General features: G+C 43.5%; 1 protein-coding gene across 2 annotated transcripts in view; it reads right to left on the reverse strand.

Moving 5' to 3' along the window:
• WDFY4 (WDFY family member 4) overlaps positions 1-20,847 on the reverse strand; it is an 821,140-nt gene that overhangs the window by 149,781 nt on the left and 650,512 nt on the right. For both annotated transcript variants that reach the window (XM_085608765.1, XM_085608766.1), the window contains 2 exons: positions 4,358-4,403; positions 3,765-3,884 (listed from right to left, as the gene is read on the reverse strand). In XM_085608765.1, the coding sequence (XP_085464891.1) occupies positions 3,765-3,884; positions 4,358-4,403 (166 nt within the window). The remainder of the gene's footprint in view (positions 1-3,764; positions 3,885-4,357; positions 4,404-20,847) is intronic.

Raw genomic sequence — 20,847 nt, forward strand, 5'->3', positions numbered from 1 at the left:
AGCGCCATGGCCACATTATAATTGTGAGCGGCTCTGACGTGTAAAACCATAATGTTGGAGAGGACACATTCAGGCTCTTCAAAGCAAGGGGTCTTAATGGTTGGGACAGCCTGGACCCTATTTCCCATCCCCCCGATAAAGGCTCCATCAGTTGCTGATCAAATTACCTGGGATTGGATCAATGTTTGGAGTGAAGAGAGGAAAGCATGGGTGGTCTCCCTCATCTCTTCCTTTTCAAGGGATGCCAGATGCCGACCCTATTTAATACACCCCTATGGTGGCCCGCCTCCCTCTCTTCTGTGTGTCATCATGTAAGAGCGGTGCGGTGGTAGGATAATTCTATGCTTCCAGGGTGCCAACTTTCAAACCCCTCCTTTTACAATCAATTGACATTATGTACTTAAGTAAAACTTGCTCAACCAAGAAAACAATGCCCAGAAGGCCCACCTGGTTCTCAACCTACCTAGATGAACTTCGGTATCGTTACACCTGAAGAACCTGCACTGGCTCCCAGATGATTAAAGGATCCTGTTCAAGGCTCTTATCCTCATGCACAGAGCCTTGAACCACTCTGGCCCGAGTACCTGACTTCCAGGGTTCAGCACTACACAACCCTTAGAACTCTCTGTTCTTCCTATAGCCATTTGGCCAAAGTTCCGAGACAGAGGCAGACAAAAAATAGAAGCCAAGTCCTTCTCTCTTCTGGGGCCTCAAGCCTGGAATAGACTTCCCATTGGACTACGTCAAATTAAAACTGAGTTGCCGTTTGCAAAACAACTCAAGACGTGGCTTTTCACCCTCTTTCAGCCTCTGCTTTAACTTTCTGTTTTAGTGCCGGGACACTCCTCTGAGTAGCTGTGCGCTTTAGAAATCCTAATATTAATTCATTCATTCAGAATGCATCACCTTGCAGAATAAGAGGTCAGGGAATATAACATCAAAACTTGTGCAATGCCGGCCCTGTCGCCGTAAAAGAAGGGAATCCCACTGCTATAGGTGTAGTTACCCATGCAATCACTGATTACTAGTAAGCTCTGCAGTGCAGAGCCATGCACGCGTTCACAGGGAAGCTCCAATACCTGGCTCGGTTCCAGGGAACCTCCAGGATAAATTTAAGAGGGGGCAAGTAACCCTTACACTAGTGCTTAATTTTAAACAAAGTAAGTGCGAGGGCTCTCATCAGGAGGCCACTGCAGCTTGCACCACACATTGCCCCTGCCATGCTGCCAATGATATTAACAACACAACTACTAATCACAATTCGGATTATTTCAGGCCCCTCAGGCTATAAGAATGGCTTGGGCGGTAGGAAAAAGTAATTTTAAAAGCATTTTGAATTAATAATTAACTGTTGTTGTGCTCATCTATAAATTAGCCTTACAGCGCCACCTTGTGGCAGACTGTCAGAAGCCCCGGTGGTCACAATTGCGTGCCGGTGCCGGTGCCAACGACCGGAAACCACAGTCTCAAATTAAGCACTGCCTTACATACTCAACTGGAGGACAGCAACACACAACAAAGCACTCCCTAGATTTGATTCAATCAGAGGGTGATAGGCAGTGATTAATTTGCAAAAACAAAAAGTGTGTGAGCCGAATGTTTTTCTTAAGAGCCAAGTGATGGCACTTTCAAATGTTGGGGTTACCAAATACAAAAGCTGCCTAGTCTTGATTCCATATCTTGCACCACTTTGTTCTTTCTGTCTTTATATCTAACTCTTGCAGGTTCTTCCTTATCCCTCCTTTCTCTCTTTGACACTGCCTTACAAACTTTCCCTTCCTCATTCATTGTTCCAGTTCTGTCTTTCTCTCACTTTCTCTGGATGAAAGGCTGATGATGACAAATAAGTTGTGTCCCCAACACTTCTGTGCTGGCGACCAGTACCTGCAACCACTGGCACAAATTAAGCTCTGGTGCTTGGAAACAGCACAACCATCTCCTAAAATGGTCTAGGGTGAACGATAAATAGATCATTTTTGGGTAGTCTACATTTTTCGCTTTTGCTGGATGGCTTTCAAGGCCCACTGCATACCCCAAAATGTAACAGTCCATGCACAGTGTCAAGCAGGATAATAGTGCTCTGCATGGGGCATAGCCCATTCCAAGGCAGACATGGCCGCTGTGGGCAAAACAGCATACAATGCTATCGGCACAGGACTGTAACCAGGCCCTTCTAGTGTCACTGGTTACCAGGAGTTATCTGATAACACTATGTCGCAGGCATTGGTTAGAGGAAAATGTCCTTTTACCCCCTGTTTAGTTTTCTTGTTTTGCGTCCCTCCACCCCCCCCAGCAACTCTCCTCCCCCTCTGTGTACACAGTACACTTGTGGTGATTTTTAAAGCTGTTACCGTCTCCCCTAGAGAGCAAACACTTCTTTGTATATTGACCAAGCTTATCCTATTACCTCGTTATCTATAAGCATCAGAGAAAATTACAGAGCATGTCCACGGGGAAACCTGAGAATACACCACGGACAACGCGCTGCGAGAACACAGCCTGTGCCTAATGGACATGAGCAGAGAGGTAGGCGTATCAATCAATCTGCCAGGAATGGGCGCTGTCGTAATTGCGCAGTTCTCGTGAAATACAGGGGATTATTTATGAGAGCCCTGCGTCACTTTTGCACCACGTAAAGTAGTGCATGTGTGGCGCAAGGATCTCATAAGATTTTATGAAGCCACGCTAAGCCACTCTGCGTGGCTTTGAGTGGCCTCATAAGTCATGTGTAAATCGCTGTTCTCCTTCCTTCATAGAAACAATCCTGCCTGCAACAGAGGCACCCTCCAACCATGGCGCAAGGGTGCTTACGCTGCTGCTAGGCTGCCGAAACGGCACCAGCACAGGCAGAAAGGACAGGAATGCACCGTATTGCTTTAATACGGTGCATTCCTCCACTTCCACTTTGGCATAGGGTAGTGCTTTGCTGCGCTGCCCTACGCCAAAAGGCCAAAAAATAGGTCCTGAGCTACGTACAGGCACCACTACTTCAAGAGGCCTGCAGATAAGCATCTGCCCAGGTCCCCACGTGCGGGGAGTGTAACCTGGAAAGTGCAGACACAGGGCCTCCGTTATGGTATTTTGGTGTAGTACAGCGCAGCAAGGCACCTCGCTGCGCTGCCCTACGCCAAAGTGAATGGTCAGGAATGCACCGTATTGAAGCAATACAGTGAATTCCTGTCCTTTCTGAATGTGCTGGCACCATTTCGGCTGCCTAGCACCAATGTAGGCCCCACTGCACAATGGTGCAAGGGTGCCACCATGGCAGGCAGGATTGTTTATCTGCAGGAAAGGGTACCTTTCTGCACAAAAATAAACTAAGAGGTGTTTTCCTCTTTCTGTGTGTACTGCAGAATGCAGCACACATGGAAAGATGAAAAACTTGAAGAAATTAAGTTATTTCTCCACGTTACGCCTCACCTCGTGAGGTGTACGGATGTGGTGCTTCCTTAGGTTTGCATCACGTTGGAAACCCAGGCAGCATCGAATTACATGGGTGTTGCGTGGGAAAACCCACCGCAATGCCCATGGAATGCCACCCGGGTGGCGAGTAGGGCAACACAGAAATGTGTGCTGAGCCGCCTGACTCATGATTTATGAGGTCGCCCAAAGTCACACAGGGTAGCTTTGCTTGGCTTCGGAAATCCTGAGTCACGCATGCACCCCTTTCCATGGTGCAAAAGTGATGCAGGGCTCTCATAAATAAGCCCCACTATGTAGAGAAGGAGTTGTGTTACATCAACCCCAGACACCCGTTGATTTACCTCAGAATCATAATCGGCGACAATCCATGGAAACACTGGATACTGCATGTAATCTTTATATGTCCGCCCAGCTTCCGTGTTCAGGAACATGAGATACTCAAAGTTACTGATCTCGCCTTTCTGTCAGAGAGAGGGCATGGAGGAGAGAGATCAGACAGCCATCAATATCCTTCACATTCCTTCTTGACTCCCTCTTCTGTCAACCATAACCACACTTATTGCCCGTTGCAACCCCGCTGACCTGCCCCTGCTTTTAAAGATCTCACTCCCCTTAATTCAGAGCTCAGGAGAAGGCCCCTTCGACCAATCACTGATTGGCCACTTTTACCCCACAGCACTCCTCCCACGATACCAACAGGGCCTGGTTCCGAGTTTGGCGGATGTGTTACTCCATCACAAACATGACGGCTATCCCGTCCGCCGTATTACGAATTCCATTATGTTCCATTGGATACAATGGAACTCGCAATAAGGCGGGCGGGATATTTGTCACGTTTGTGATGGAGCAACCCGTCCGACAACCTCGTAATCAGGCCCACAGAGACTACCTACAACAAAATATTACCAGGATGGGAAGGCAGTCGTATCCTTACCTGCCACTTCTGTAGCATCGTCTTCTCACCTCCTGTGATCTTCAAGCTGCAAAAAAAACACATCTATAATCATCTATTATTCAAAAGCCCAAGTTTCATATCAAGAGCATTTAATAGCACTTAAACTCTTCTCAGAACATTCCCTTGCAATCCCTGTGTAGGAGTAACATTATAGAAACTCCCTTCCCAAACATTTGTGCACACAACCCTTGTTACAAGGATCATTGGAACACCGAACTACCATTCCTATATAAACACCGCTTAAAACAGCATCATACAAACTCCCATCACAAACATTCTAACACACATCCCCTTCATAAATAGCACCATACAAAGCCCACTCATAAACTTACCTATACAAAGTAAGGGCTTTACTGATAAAGGTATTTTCAGATGCAAATGTAAGATCACAGCTGAAAATACCCCATTTATGCCTGTCAGGCATGCACAAAGTAATCCTGGCAGTAGATAAATGCCTGCATCCACCACAAATGAGAAGAACTCTACCACGTGTGTGGAAAAATGCGCAGTCGTAAATTCCACTGAGTGGGTGAGACGCGGAATCATTTGCCTTGGAAGTTTTAGAATGCCCACAAAAGTGTAAGTTTGTGGGCATTCTCAAACTTTGATACAAACCTTTCCCCGTCATATAAGTGGTTGTAAAGCTACTTGAGCCACCTGCCCTTCCAGAGTAGGAAGGGGGGTGGATTACCCCCACATTTGTCGGGGGTGTAGGGGAACAGGCTTTCTCCACCACATAAAAAAAGTTTTTCTCATGGAGAAAAAGGAAAAAGAAGTGAGTGGTTGCACGGGGGTGGAGGGGGGAGGGGCTGTATCGCCAACATGCCTAATTCTAGACTATTCAAATTTATGCACAAGGGGAATAGGACACCACGGGAGATATCACATCACATTTCCAGGAGTACATCTGGAAACCTGCATCTGGAGAAATGTTCCAGGATGATGTCTGGGGATGTTTTTAAACAGAAAACCCCCCCATAAACGTACGCATAGGCAGAGATGTAAATCCGCCCATACTTTTACATATTCTTTTAATGAGTAGGGCCTATACATGGCATAATGTAAACTCCACAGAAGGCTTTCTATAAAAGCGCATATATGAGTGGCCTCATTCAAACGCCATTCACAAATATTCATACACAAAACCTGTTTAAATAGCTTTAAACAAACTTCCATCATGAATATTCCTATAGAAACCTTGCATTTAAACAGTGTTGTAGATTTCCTGCACATATGCAAACCACCTTCACAAACATTCCCTAAGAGTGTGTGGATTTTGTGTAATTTATATTTTCAGAATAGTGTGTGAAATTTCAGGTAAATTACGCAAAATGATGTGTAATTAAGCAAAATATAAAACTGGCATTTGACACTGTATTTTAGTGCAAAATGCATCCTCAATAAAAAAAAGACACAAAAACCACAAACTGCAGCTGTTCGTGTTCTGGTTGTTCCCGCTCCCATAACATTTTTATCTCAAATGGCCGCCTAATATCGTAATATTGGTGATTTCATGTAACAAGCATAATGCAAAATTAATGAAATAAAGTGAGATTGTCTGGTGTAACAGAAAATCCATCCGGATCTATCCAGCACTCTCTTTTGCAGATAAGCTATGTTTGGCTAACAGAGGAATATATATAGATATAGATATACACAGAGAGAGCGAGAGAGATCTATATATATCTATACATATCTATATCTATCTATATATATATATAAATATATATATCCATCACCTAATTAAATGGTCCACTCAGTGTCCATATAAGTAACAGCAAGAGTCACTCTGCAGGACTATCGGGAATTCAGATATGCTAATCGCAGCGGCCGTGCCTTATATGTTTATTCACAAATGGAATAAATCTGTGTTATTTCTGCAAGTCTAATCTTTAGGGAGAAGCAGGGCGAATAATAAATAATTAGAAGGAGCCAACCGTGCTCCCATATATCACCCTGAGGGCAGATGGAAAAGGCTTGTATCCAGTGTCAGGGCGGCGCAACACACATTTTCGGTATTTCCTTATGAAAACTCCAGGTTGATTTATGTGCTTAATTCGTGATTCGTGTTTATAGAAAAACTGATTTTTATAAAGAATTAATTTGTTTTAGAGGATGTGTTTTCCATTTGGTTTGGTTGATTATTTTGGGGGTGAAATAGGGCTAACTCGCATGTATCCTCTTTGCTTTTGTGATAATGGAATATGTTCAACCCTAGTGCCTAGACACTTCAAACGAATTCAGGGGAACTATACTTTATACAGTAATTAATAGTGCAGCAGCAGCAGATAAACCGCTTTTATTCGGTGTCTATGCAGCCAGACAAAACTAACTCTATTTTTGAATGTCTTCAAAAACATAAACTGGACATAAGGGGTATTTTTGTTAATGCTCAAGTGGTCTGCCACAAACATAAATGTAACAGCTGGTGTTTATTTTTAACATGGACACATACATCCCTCCACCAGTCTTTAATCAAAGGTTTTCACCCTAAATAAAAGCAAAGCTAGTCAGGAACTGGTGAAAAAATACTAGCAAACGTACAATACTATTTAAAGCGCAAATGTGCATGGAGGAAGCAAAGCTGACACCGTGTCATGGATTCCAAATCGTTATGAGGGGATTCTAATCTTCATGATTGTAGACTCATAATCTTTGATGCCTGCCAGATTTGTCAATAACAAGATATAATTTACAATCACAGTCGGCCTGATTTAGTGTTTGGCAGCCGGTTACTCTGTGTCCGCCGTATTGCAAGTGCATTTTATACTAGGGCCCTTGTAACAGTGGACGGGTAAGCCGTCAAGGTTGTGACAGAGTAACCCATCCACCAAACTCTATATTTGGTCCTGAGTTATCATGTTATAAACAAATGCTCGGCTTTGGCAATATTTTATGTTTCAAACCGTTTTGAAATGCTTGTTTTGCTGAGGTGTATATGAAGTGAAAATTGTGAATGTTTACTACTGATATCAGCCAGCATTTTACATCATTTAGCAATGATGTGTATAAGATTTTTGTATTCTGCCTGTAAATATGTACAATTCAAAACTTCATGTACACCTCATGCAGGGCTGGACTGGGAACCCAAAGCAGCCATGGCAAATTTTGTCACACCAGCCCCCAAGGGGTGCATAGCGAGTGAGGCAGTGAGCGAGCCTGACCACTCTAAAAGAGATTGAGGGGGTTCTCCACCTAGAAAATGTGGGAACAAATGGCTAAAATGGTGCATTCTATAACACATTTTTCATTAGCTATTCAATTGTATTGGTTTATAAACCATAGTAAATGATGACCTTACAGTGCACAAGGATAAATTAATCTGTATTGGGGCTCTTCAAGGATTCCCTATCACCCTCCAACAGTGCCTCTCATCTCTCCATAGCCCCTTTGTCACTTGTATTTAATTTGCTTTATTGTGCCTCTCATATCAGTGTAGGTTGTCTGAGCAATTTACATCACACACACATACAGAGACAATTTATCATATCTGTGCAAATCATTGTATAGAAAATGTTATATAAAACAAACTACTTTCTAACCTAGATTACGATTGTAACTTATGAACTGCACAGTAACAAAATGATCTCTGTGACAAAAGCAGTAACCCGCAGAGCTATGCACATAAAATACTGTTCTGTAATTGGCACAGTACACAATCTTTGCAGCAGGCATATTAACCCTCGGTGCTACTTTAGATGAGTCAAAACTGTCACTAGACAAAACATCTCTCTCTAGCACATACCTTCATCCCCAGAGTCATCTTGGCACTTTTATTGTTGCTTTAAAAACTGTTGGATATACAAGGAACTCTGCAGTGCTTTTAAAACTGCTGCGCTGCTACAAAAGCAGCTCCCAGTAACAAGAGCGGCCCCCCACCCTCCTGGGGAACTCCTGATGCCCGGTATGGCCAGTCTGGCCTTGACCTCAAGATCAGCTTCGGATGTGTGACCGCTATATTCATACTCTGTTTCCCCATTACTTCACGCTCATCTTATGGTCAAGTGAAAAAATACATCATACATTTTTATCGTGCAACAGTGTTTAAAAAGCCCAGTCTTTATCTGTTTGTGGGAGGGCATTACATGCTAGGAGACACTGGTGAATATTGTCAACACCCTACACATGAATTTGGACTTTAGCCCAGCGAAGGGTGCGCGCACTTCAGCAAGCTAAGCAGATGCAGGGTCCAGGGCTTTAGGTGGGATGAAAAAACTGGGGGGTCTCTCAAAGAGGTGTGGCCAATGTAATTAAGGGTGTGGTTTAAAAACACGAGCCAAAAATCTGGGCTTAGCATAGTGTGCCGCCCGACTTGTATTTTGCGGTTTCTGTCATTGCATCCAGATATATGACACAACAAGTAACATCATACAGCAAGGCAGGACTATTGGCTTTGTCAATGGTTGTTAGTTGCAGAAGATAAATAAGCAGCAACTATGGCTTATTGTATATAATATTGAAAAAGCTTCCACTTAAAGCCCTGCTGACACCACGTCGATGTTGCTGCTCCTGAATTTCAAAAAGGGAAGGGAAATCCAAAGAGAAAATGACTCTCTCTAAAGGATTTCCCTTCTCCTACAATGCTCACCTGGCATGTCGTCATGCCGTAACTTCTCTACAACATCGATGTGCCTGCTGTCACTGCAGTCCAGAAAAAAATGGACCACCTGTGCCAGGGCACAAAACAGAGCCCAATAGAGACCCGTTTCGAGGCCCCCTTAAAAAAACTGCCGGTGCTCAGACCCGGTGGAACCCGGCCCACTTAAAGCCCTGGCAGGGTCACACCTTTAAAGATTGTTAGTACATGGAGGCTCTTAATGACTCTTAACAAAATGTTAGGGATTCTTTTTATGCTCAGATGTCTAACACTAATATTCGCCTGTGCAAATGTGTTAACAATTATTATCATAACTGCATGTCATGCTTTACACTCTAGATTAAGGTATCGAACAATATAATTGTGGTAGTCGTTTGCTTTTAAAAACCAAAAATAGGAAGCATGTACATAAATTACCATGCAGGAGTATCTGGCAGGTTGGGTACAGTCTCAATACCAACAGTTTTTATTTTTAGTTTTATATAGTATGAACTTGACCGGAATGTGTCGGGTATCAGAGCGCTTTACATGAGCACCAGTTGCGTTACATAAGGACACATTCATTTTTGTTAGGCACGGGGAGATTAGGTGATTTGCCCAGAACCACAGGATGTTGAGACTCAAACCCATTCCCCAGATTTGAGGTTGACTGCCCTAGCTGTTAGACCACATCCTCTCCCAGGTTCCCTATAGCTGAACCATGGAGGTCCACTGACCTCCCCGCTCTGCAGATCTTTAGGCTATCTACATGGGGCAGGGGTTCAAATCCACAAGAAACATTACCGGGTGGTGGGTGTTGGTGATGCAGGAGTGGAAACAAAACCCCTTCTGCCTCCAGCTACAGATCTATGATTATGATTTATTGCAAATTCTGACACTGTCACATAAATAGTGAAAAACTATTTCCCCCTTATTTGCGCCTGGAATTAAACAAAGTAAGGTTGTTGCACCCAGAAATCATGATAAGTGAGAAAAAGACAAGCAGAGGCAGATTGTCATTGGTGATCCTGCTGCAATAAAAATGTACTTCAAGTGGTATGATTTACACACATCAACTAAGCTGCAAATGCCACATTCTTTGAGGCAATGGCTCAAGTGAATTTAGCTAATACCATATTGATCATTTGAAGATCAGGACAGAAATGGTGGACGACCCACCAGCTAGCTTACAGTGGCTCTAGTGAAAAGACCCATGTAGAGATAAAAGGTATGGGCAATTACACGTTACCCGTATTGTTGAATAAGTGTAATATCTATGTCAAGTTTAAAATAAGTTGGCAACAGCTCAAGGTCAGAGTGGTAGCAGAGGTAAGACAGCCGAACCATCTTAGAAAAGCTGTTTCCTGCTTTGGGAGGACGCCATTCAAATTAGACCCTCAGAAAGTAGGTATGGTGTCATAGATGCCATACCAAGGACCTGCAACAATATGCCAAAGGTGGCACCCAGTTATGAAAGTGGGTAACAGTATAGTCTATTAATCAAGAGGACTGATGTCATACTTGTTGATATACTCGTGGATAAAGATTTTTTGTCTTCATTATTGTGACAAGAGTCAACAAGAACTCTTGGTGCTGTGAAAATAAATAATATTGTGACTCTGAAAAAGTGCTGCTCCTATCAGAATTATTTGCCAGACATAGTATCTTGTGAGTGTGTGTGGGGGGGCCTCACCTAGGCTATTTACTCCTCATCAATAAAGTCAGGGCAGGTTCTTCCACTAAAATTGATCAATGGCATCTGCATTTCTCCTTCCCTTTCTCCCTCTCCCGCTTGGCCTTCAGAGTGTGCCTATCCATTGCCACATAACATTAATAACATGTCATCATCTCCCCTGCCATATTATTTAATATCTAAGCCATGTTGCTTATAAATTACATATTAGAGAAATTTCTCTTTCAAATTCACAATATCTTCGGCACATCTCAATCCACAGAGACAGATTTGGCTCATTTTTCTATCCCCAGTTAAAATCAGAGACCCCCCCCCCCATGCTCAATGAGATAACCCTATGACCATCCTCTTCAATGTCATTTAGAGTACTGTCTCGCTTCGAATTGCTCGCCCCGTGATATTTAGGGCACAACTTTCTCAGCCACGCGACACACAGAGCATATGTCGGTCTCTCCAAAGGCATTCTTTCTAATGTTCCAATTAAGAATTGTGTTTATGTCTCAAGGGGACATGTCTCCCTTCTTCGATATTCTGGGCTTATATGATATGACCCTCATTCCTTCATGATATTCGGTCCAAGCCTCTCTCTCTCTCTCTCTTTCTCTCTCCATAATCATGTTCAGTTCATTTCTCTCTCTCTCTCCCTCTCTCTCGCTCTCTTTCTCTCTCCACAATGAGATTCAGTGCGTCTCTTTTATCTCCATGATATGTAATGTCTCGTCCCTGCATCATGAAAGCTTCTAGATTTCTCTACTCGAATAAAGGGCAAACACCTAGACTGTCCCACAGGTCAAGTCAAGGTCAAAGGCTCCCTTCAGATAGGGCCCAGGAGCCTCAGTACTATTCCATGTTTGGGTGAGAGTTCAGCAGGGGTGCAGCTCAAATCAGAGACTGCATGAGCTTTAAAAAGTCTGGTGGCAGCCTATAAATGAAAAACTGGAGCTGAACGTCCCTCCCCCGGCTGCCAGAGGAGAACCCATTTCTGCTGGTGATGGATATTAATTCTATTTCAGTCCGAGCAAGACATCTGCTGGAAAAAAGGAATTTATGAGGTAGAATGAGGATTAGCGAGCACTCGGGCAGTGTGTTACCTTACTGCTCAATCATTGCGCTAGAGGACAATTGAAAGCCGATTTTAATCGAACAAAAACGTTTTAATAACTGCATTGTGTTAATTTGTAATACTTGTGTTTTTAAACTTAGTAATTTGCAGTCAGCACACTTGTTACTTACCCGCATTTTCTCCAGCACACACGCGCTCGATACCTGCCGTTTCAGGGCAAGGCACCGAGCACCAGGGATTTAGTGGCGGCCATCTTAGGGCGGGACAGAGCGGTGAGAGCGCTCTAGGCTCAGTGATAAAAAGAAACAGTCTTCTCCGCGATAGCAGACGCGTTTTAGCGGACGCGCCTCGTCTTCGCCGGAGTCCAGCCAGAGTCAGCCCGTCTGTGCCCGTCCGGGCCAAGCCGGGACATAGGGCACAATACTCTGCCCCTTCACTATCCAGTATGTTAACAGGTGCCAAACTTAGGGCGTTACGCCCCAATAACCATGATAACTGCATAACCCTGAACCCGTTATTAGCTGGCTTACAAACATGCCCTGAATGTACCCTTTCTTTGACTAACTATCAGCCCTATTCTGAAACCCCCCAGGGTACTGTTATCAAACCTTACCAGCAGGGAGAGAGTCCTAACAATTTCATATTCTACTTGGTAAACTGTCGTTCACTACCACAACACAAATTAGATATTTTTCATCTTTTAATGGAAAAAAAGCCCATCGCCATATTCTTAACCGAGACTTGGCTTCATGACGGATCAGGTCCAGACGTTGCAACTGCCCTCCCCCGAGCTATGCTATTGTAAGGAGGGATCGGGTAGGCCAAACAGGAGGGGGTATTGCCATTATTCACAGTAGAGATTTTGTGTGCAACTTTGAACCTGCAGACATTCCTAACTGCGAAGCGGCATCATTTAAAATTACCCTCAGTCCCAATTTTACCTTCTCTGGCGTACTGATCTATCGACCGCCAGTAAATAATCCCTCTTGGTCAGATAATTTGGTAAACTTTATCCTACCCCAACATCTAAATGCTCAAAACTTTACTGTACTTGGAGATTTGAATCTTCATTTAGAAGATGACAACAACAAGACCTGCAAAAACTTAATAGACGACTTTATGGTTTTAGATATGACTTTACGTAATAGGGGTCCAACTCACAAAGCTGGACACTTGTTAGACCCTATTATATCAAATATGAAAGAACTCTCATGGCTTAACACTACTCCTGTTCTCTGGTCAGATCATTTCCTATTACGTTTCGCTATCTCACTTAAACCTACCAAATGTCCTGTTACGACTCCTTCAAAATCTTTTAGGAGAAATTGGAAATCTCTAAATTTGGAGGATCTCAACAATGCTTTGAGGAAAGATCACCCATGCTTAGATGGAGATATGGAAAGCATAGCAGAGGCTACACAAACATGGTTAAATGGTGCAGCGGATACCTGCCTGCCCCTATCCCGTTGCAAAGGAAAAACACATCGCCCTCCCGCCCCCTGGTACACAGAAGCTCTTAAGAAAGAAAAATCCACATGTAAGACCCTGGAGAGGCAGTGGCGTAAAAACTATGAACTCCATCAAAAAGAAGTTTACCGAAAGGCCAGAAATAGCTATCATTCAGCATGCATGAAAGCTAAAGCATGCTATGTTACTACTATAATTAACATGGCCATAAATAAATCCCAGACTCTCTTCAATACTGTAAAAGAGCTGGCTGGTGAGAATTCAAGAGCGGAACCTACCCCTCTCAATACCCAGCAGTGCCAGGACTTGGCTTCGTTTTTCACCGATAAGATTGAGAACATTGTCTCTAATATCAAAAGGGCAGCACGATCACACATAAACAATATAACATCCCCCAAGTCCCCAGAGGAAATTGTCATCTTGAAGCCTGGCCTCCCATTAATCTGGATACACTGAAGGAATTATTAAAATCGATCAAATCGGGTTCCCCACGTGACCCTATTCCTATCAGTATCTTAAGTAAATTAGAGGACTCTGCCATGATCTCCATAGCTGAGATACTGAACGCTTCCATTGAGCAGGCCACAGTTCCTGCTCTATGGAAACATGCTATGGTCAGTCCTCTACTTAAAAAGCCGGCCGCAGACCCTATGATATTGGCCAATTATCGTCCAATTTCATTACTGCCTGCCTTTTCAAAAATTTTGGAGAGGCACATCCATAAGGCACTTTCAACCTATGTGGAAAATAACGAGCTTCTTCATTCGTCCCAATCTGGGTTTAGGAGTGGTTATTCCACCGAGACGGCCCTGCTCGGGGTCACAGAAAAGATCAGGGAGCTCATGGATGACGGCCAAACGGTAGCATTGGTCTTGTTGGATCTAAGTGCGGCCTTCGACACCATTTCTCACTCCATACTGCTTGACAGGTTGGGGGAGAATGGTGTCGAAGGCAAAGCACTGGAGTGGATTAGATCATACTTATCCCTCCGCACTTTCCAGATCTCCTCTTCGGAGGCATGCTCTGAGGTATTCCACTCTCCTCATGGTGTGCCACAGGGATCGATCCTGAGCCCTTTGTTTTTTAATTTGTATCTACGACCATTGGCCAATCTTGCAGGAAATTTTGGTCTTATTTTAATGACTTATGCAGATGATTCTCAAATCCTGTTTTCACTTTCCAAATCTGACTCATCTGCTCCATCTGCATTAAAAATAGGCCTTCAGGAAATATTTAGTTGGATGTCAGCTAATCAACTTAAATTAAATGGGGAGAAAACAGAGGTCCTCCTCTTAGGGAATAGTAAAGATCTCTGGAGTGATCCCCATTGGCCATCGTCATTAGGTAAACTTCCACCTCCAGCCTCTCAGGTCAGAAACCTTGGGGTCATCATAGATGACAGTCTATCTATGACTCAGCAAGCCAACAAAGTGGCAGGCATATGTTTTACCATTCTTAAATGGCTTCGCAAAATTGTCTGGATGTTACCACCTACTACCCAGAAGACCGTAGTCAATGCCTTAGTGACATCTCGGCTTGATTACGGTAACATCTTGTACCTGGGCTCAAACAAAGCAGTAATAAGACGTCTGCAACTGGTGCAAAACGCTGCTGCCAGACTGCTTTGCAGAATCCCTAGATCCGCTAGGATCACCAAACATCTTAGGGACCTGCATTGGCTCAGGGTTGAAAACCGGATTCATTTCAAAACCCTGACCTACCTATTTAAAATCAAAGCTGGCACTGCCCCCAAATACCTACAGGACCTTGCTAAGCCCTACCTCCCCAATCGCAGTCTTCGTTCTTGCACTGCTGCGAACTTTGTGGTACCGAGGTTCAAACGGGCTAGAATAGGCGGGAGATCATTTTCCTATTTGGGCCCAACTCTGTGGAACACATTACCCATTCATATACGCAAGGAGGAAAGCTATATGAATTTTAGAAAAAGTGTAAAAACCTGGTTGTTCGACAAATAAGTGCTTTGAATGCTCTCTATCCAGTTGTGTTTTGTGTTTTGCTGTTCCGGCGCCGGGAAACCCTTTGTGGGTAGCTGTGCGCCTTACAAGTGTTATAAAATAATAAATAAATGAGGGTGCATGTGCACAGGGGCCACAAAACCAAAGAGTACTTCAGAGGTGTGAAGGGGGTCAGCTATAGAAGCGACCTCCTCAAATGAGCCAAAAAATAAGCCGTGACACACGGACGCACAAAAAGGGATGTGCTAGCCCTTCAGCGATGGGACCACATTTCACACATTCTATCTTGGCAGTAGAGGGTCCAGGTGAGGAAAGATTTTGTTTTGTCTCAAAACAGTCACATTCATGGCACAAGGAAAGGTTGAACTAAGGATGACCCCAATTGGTTTACACAAGGGAAGTTAGCTGATCCTTCCGCTTGTGTACAGAAAAAAGCTGTGCCCCACAAACCAATCACACTGCCAACAATCACGTTCACTCCTCTATGAGTTTACACCATTGAGGATAAAATGAGGGGCATGTTGGATGCCCCTTGATAAAGAAATGTCTAACTTTGCCTGGTGGCAGAGTAGATTTGTCAATTGAGTAGTCTTTAGACCAGAGGTTAACAGTTCAAAACTGATCCAATCAGAAATCTCATTGGGAAAAGCAAAGGATTATGGGATATAGCTCCTGTGCCTGAGAGCACTGCACGTTAGTCATTACAGGAGTTAAGGGGTTAAACTGAAAGACACTGGTCCACTATGGAGGTTATAATCAATGGGCGAGTCAGGGTTTGTCCCCCCCCCCCCACTTTTTATTTTACAACTACATGTATCCCCTGACTGATGTCAGTAGCCCTTATAGTTTTCTAATGGCAATTTGAGGTCTGCAAATCGCTTGAAGAGAGATCTGAAAAATGTGCTCTTCTACCACGGCTAATCAAGCTAGTTCTGAGACCTGTACCTGTTGCTAGAGTTCATAAATTTAATAAGAACTACAAGTAGTCCCAACGTTCCTCTTCGGACAAGCTAAAAAGGTTGTGACTTTTCTAATTAAATTTGATCAGTCACTGAAGAGTACTCATTCCTCTCTTGTGGAATCATGTTGTGAAGACACTCTTCGAGTGACTGATCACATTTAATTAGAAAAGTCACAACCTTTTTGGCTTGTCCTAAGAGGGATGTTGGGACCACTTGTTGCTCTTATTGTACTATATCCAGGTCCTTTGACGTTTATTGGGTTGCCCCATTAGTCTGTAAGAGTTCATAAATTTAGCATAATATATAATGACAGAACCACCCTTAAACCGGAAGTGGTGTGGCTAGTGAGGATTATAATATTCAACGTGGACATAAATACCACCGTTTGCAGCATCAGGCAATCACCACTCTGCGATCAGAGATCTCGGCTCGCACACATTGGAAGATTGCCATTCAATGTGTGCTTCCTGCTACTCTTTAGGCAGGAACAAGATTGCAAATGTGTGTAAAAGAAAGCATCCTGCCCTACCAGTAACACTAAAGCAAGGGCCTAGACTTCTTTGGGTTTACCAGTCTATGTCAGTTAAATAGTCTGCCAATGAAGTTATAGGAAAAGCATAAAAAGCACTATCTGCCACAGACATTAATTCTAGGCCTGGGCGGAGTTTGAAGAGTTCCACGTGCCGCACTACGAGGAGTTCCGCAAGTGGCGCCGTGCGTTAGGTCGTGACGTTCACGCTGATGTTTTGTGCCGGGTGTTTGTCCCACGTTGGAAACCAGTGACACCATGCGCAGTGCAAGAGGGCACTGCTTCTTTCTACAACTGGATTAGATGTGCTACTCAAGCGGCAGCTTCCTTAACGGGAACGGATGGTTTCTCAATGTGAGCACCCGCAACCACTCGCGACCGCCTGCCTTGAGAAATCTTGTTGGGAGGTGGTCTAGCGTTGGATTTTCCGTCTGCACTCGCCAACTTCATGTTAGCGAATCAGGAAAAAACTCCACTCCACTTCTCTTCGTGGAGAGGAGTTTGCTGGAACTCTACGTGCTCAGCGGAGTGCAGAAAACTCCGCTAATCGTGCAGAGTTCCCCGCCCAGGCCTACATTTCAGAAGAAAGACCTTGCGTATTTGGAATTGGATTGCTTATGTAACACCCAAGACTTATATCAAAGTGGTCTACTAAACAAAAATAAACATTTAACAGAGTCAACACATCTTGCTAGCATGTAATATAAAAAGTATGCACAAAGTGACATCATTATTTAATTTATTCTAAATTGTGAAGCAGAAAGTGATTGTAGTTACTTCACCTATGGCATGTTTTCAAAAGTACAATGTACACATTCTCGATATATTTGGATCTGATAGGATGGAATTCTTTAGCATTGCCTGCAGACAAGCTAAAGAGAAAAGTGGTAGCGATCAATGTTATCTATGATGGATTCTGCAGCCTGGAATCCTTTAGCAGATGATAATATGGCCATCTTGAACTCTGTAGATTTTCGCAAACGCCAAAGGAAATATCCCTTTTATGAATGCATTCTAAGGACTAAAAACCTGTGAATGCTCCTACGCTGTTTGCCCCGACCGGATGGTTACCCAAACGTGCTCTGAAGCAGCCTATTAGGAAGTATGAAGGACATTACGAACAAGCAGTGACAAAGACAGTAGTAGGGATTTTTATTTAGTGGAAAAGGTTTCCATCGCCTTCACTAACACACTGAACAATCCCAGCAAGAACAGTGTCCCTTTAAGACATAACCAGTGCGCTATTTTGGAGGGTTAACCAGGTGCTACTGACTATGCAAGAAAACCAGATTATAGAGAGAGTTTGTGTGCACTGTCTGATATTATGGCTATTTTGTTCTGTGAGATGTCAAAATGAAAAGAAAGATAGAGAAAGCGGGAGAGAGAAAGAGGGAATGTGTGTGTTTTAGCTTGAGCTGCGGGCTGAAAGTTGACAACCGGGATGAAAAGAGCTCCTGTCATTTTTCCAATGAGGGTGGACAGCAGTGTAGATTTTCCAAAGCTGCACTCAACAGTTTTGAGGTGCCTTGAGATCTTCTCCCTATTATTCTGGGAGAGGACCCCTAAGCACTACCTCTCCAACTAAGTGGGTGCAGCTCTTCATGAGACTAGAGGATGAACGAGAGGCAGACCGGGGAGTAACGGTATCCCTGGCGGAATCAAATAAATCTCATGGATTGAGTAGTACTGACTAGACCTAGTAATGCCACTGGTGGCATGTATCCTCAGCGGTTGCTGCCTTCATTTACAATGCAACCTATAGAAAAGTAGAAGGTACATCTTCTGAAGGTCTGCTGATCCATTGTAATGCTGGTATGAGGGTGAAGTATGTGGAAATTCAGTTCCCTCTTTGAAGCAAGGCTTGGAGGCCTCAATGGTTTCTGTGGTTGGCCATGATTCTGTTGGAATGGCAGGTGCCAGGCCTCACTGTAAATATATGCACTTCTTATGTGGGTAACTCATGCAGGAAGGGCATAAGGAGGAGCGAGGGATAATGGAAGAGAGGGAGAAAGAGTCTTCTAGTAATTTGACTATCTACGCACTCAACATGATTTAGCATGGTATAGCACTTTATTAGGCACTACATATACAACTGATGTATTTATTAGGTGATTGAAATGTGTTTCATGCATAAAAATGGATGCAAAAGATTTACAAAGTATAGAAACGTGTCACCATATAGTCTAACTCAGAAGGAGATTGGGTGCCATTTTGTAGCATTTCAATAGAGGATGGGATATATTTTTTCACAATAATAATCATTTGTGAACCAGATCTGGTATTTATTAAAGATGTTTTGCAGATAGTTAACGTTAATGATTAAAAAAGTAAATATTGGTCATCCAATATAGACTCTTACCACTATTTCTGTCAAAATACTTATTTACATAATAAAGATGGTTCATTGATGGGACATCTTCCCATTTGCAATACAGTTATCATTGGGAGGGGGTGTGAAATTGGCATAATTTGCTTTTGTGTAATTATGCACAGTATGCAAATCTATCACGTAGTGCTATGTTTTAGCCCAAAATATGGTCTCCATCATTTTTTGGCGCGAGGATGCATTTCATGCTAAATAAATAGCACGACAAACACAACTGTCACACATAATGGCCCTCACGTTCTGGTTATTCATATTGTTTCCCGGCTATCATTTTGCGACAAATGGGTGCATATTTATGTGATGAGACGAAATGACATAATTTGGGTGATTTTGATTTTAAAGTGTAACACAAAATTCCCGAAATTCCACTGGCGTATTTTGCCTGCACCTATTCACCACCCCAATTCAAGGCTCAGTTGTGGTCACAAGCTTTTGATGCATCTCTTTTTGAATTGCAAATATGAGGGGGGCCTCTTCATGCGTCCCCCATTCATGATTTGCAAAAAAGACTTTTCTGATTTATAAAGGTTTTTTTTACATTTCAAAAAGCTATTTGGGGTTGTAAACACTTTGATTTTTCAAATCCCAGGAGTTGGAACCTTCTGAGGGGTTTGTTCATTTGGCCCTTCAAGTTGAGATGGCAACTAATTGAGGAAAGGGAAACTGCCCCAGTTAGATTGAGTCGTCTTTGGTAATTGTATCGGAGGCCACAGAGGAGGCAGACAGTGGTCAAGAGGAACACCGCCTTCTCCCCCCTCTAACCACCTTCCACAATGTCACCTACAAAGGGAAATACATTGCTGTTACTTTAATGGCCTGGGATGCTTTTCAAAAAATGTTTCACATCTGGGATAGTGACTGTAGGGAAAGAAGTGTGCTGTGCCTTGCAGGCCTCAATCTCTGCATTCACGACCAGTCAGAGGGAGTCACAAATTGTGACCTGCCTAATTAATGTTCATGAGCATTACTACCTACTGCGAATAGACCATTTGCAGTTCGACCCATTTGTTCAAAGGTCCAACGATAAATTGTATTCCAATCTGAACATCAGTCAGTGGACAAATTGCACATGTTGTCTTGATAACGGAGATGGTGGATCTGGCCCGAGGTCGCTATTACATGCTCTTCCCCAAAAGAGATTCTGATTCCCGAGGTGAGGCACACTCGTCTCACATGCCTCATGCCCAAGTGTGAAGAGCCCTGCAGAAACTCCACCTGTAGGCAATTGCCAACACCCTATTTCTAATCACCACTGATTCAGCCCACATGTCTCTCAGTGGGCCAGCCACTCCCTGTGACCACAGTGAATGGGAACCTATTCCACAACCCACTATAACACCAGGCACCAACCCCTTCTCCAACTGTGTAAGAGTTGTTCAAATAAACGACAAAGCGCGGCCCGAGTCCAAAGAGAAAATTCCATTTATCATCATTACCAATGTACCTTAAAGATGGTGCCCCATTCCACATGCCCTTCAAGGTCAAGTGGGCACCTACAGCACATGAACCGATGGAAGGCTCAGCCTAATTTGTGTGACGTGTGTTTCCCTGGAAGGAGTACATGTTGTAGTTCAGTCACCCTCGTAGTTACTCATGTGAAGCACTACCTCATATGGAATGACACAGGTAAGAGGAATATCAAACAAAGCAAACCTTGTTTAAGGGTCAAGATACTGGGGAGTGTTAGTTCAACTCATGGCTCAAGCTTGCCAAAGGCCTTTGTTAGGCATTGGCTGCTACACAAATGTGCATTTGCTTGGGGCTTTATACTTACGTAACTCTTAAACTGCACAATGGTTGGTGAGGTTTAAGTGATT

The sequence above is a fragment of the Triturus cristatus genome, chromosome 1_2 (assembly GCF_964204655.1).
Source record: "Triturus cristatus chromosome 1_2, aTriCri1.1, whole genome shotgun sequence".
Lineage (NCBI taxonomy): Eukaryota > Metazoa > Chordata > Amphibia > Caudata > Salamandridae > Triturus > Triturus cristatus.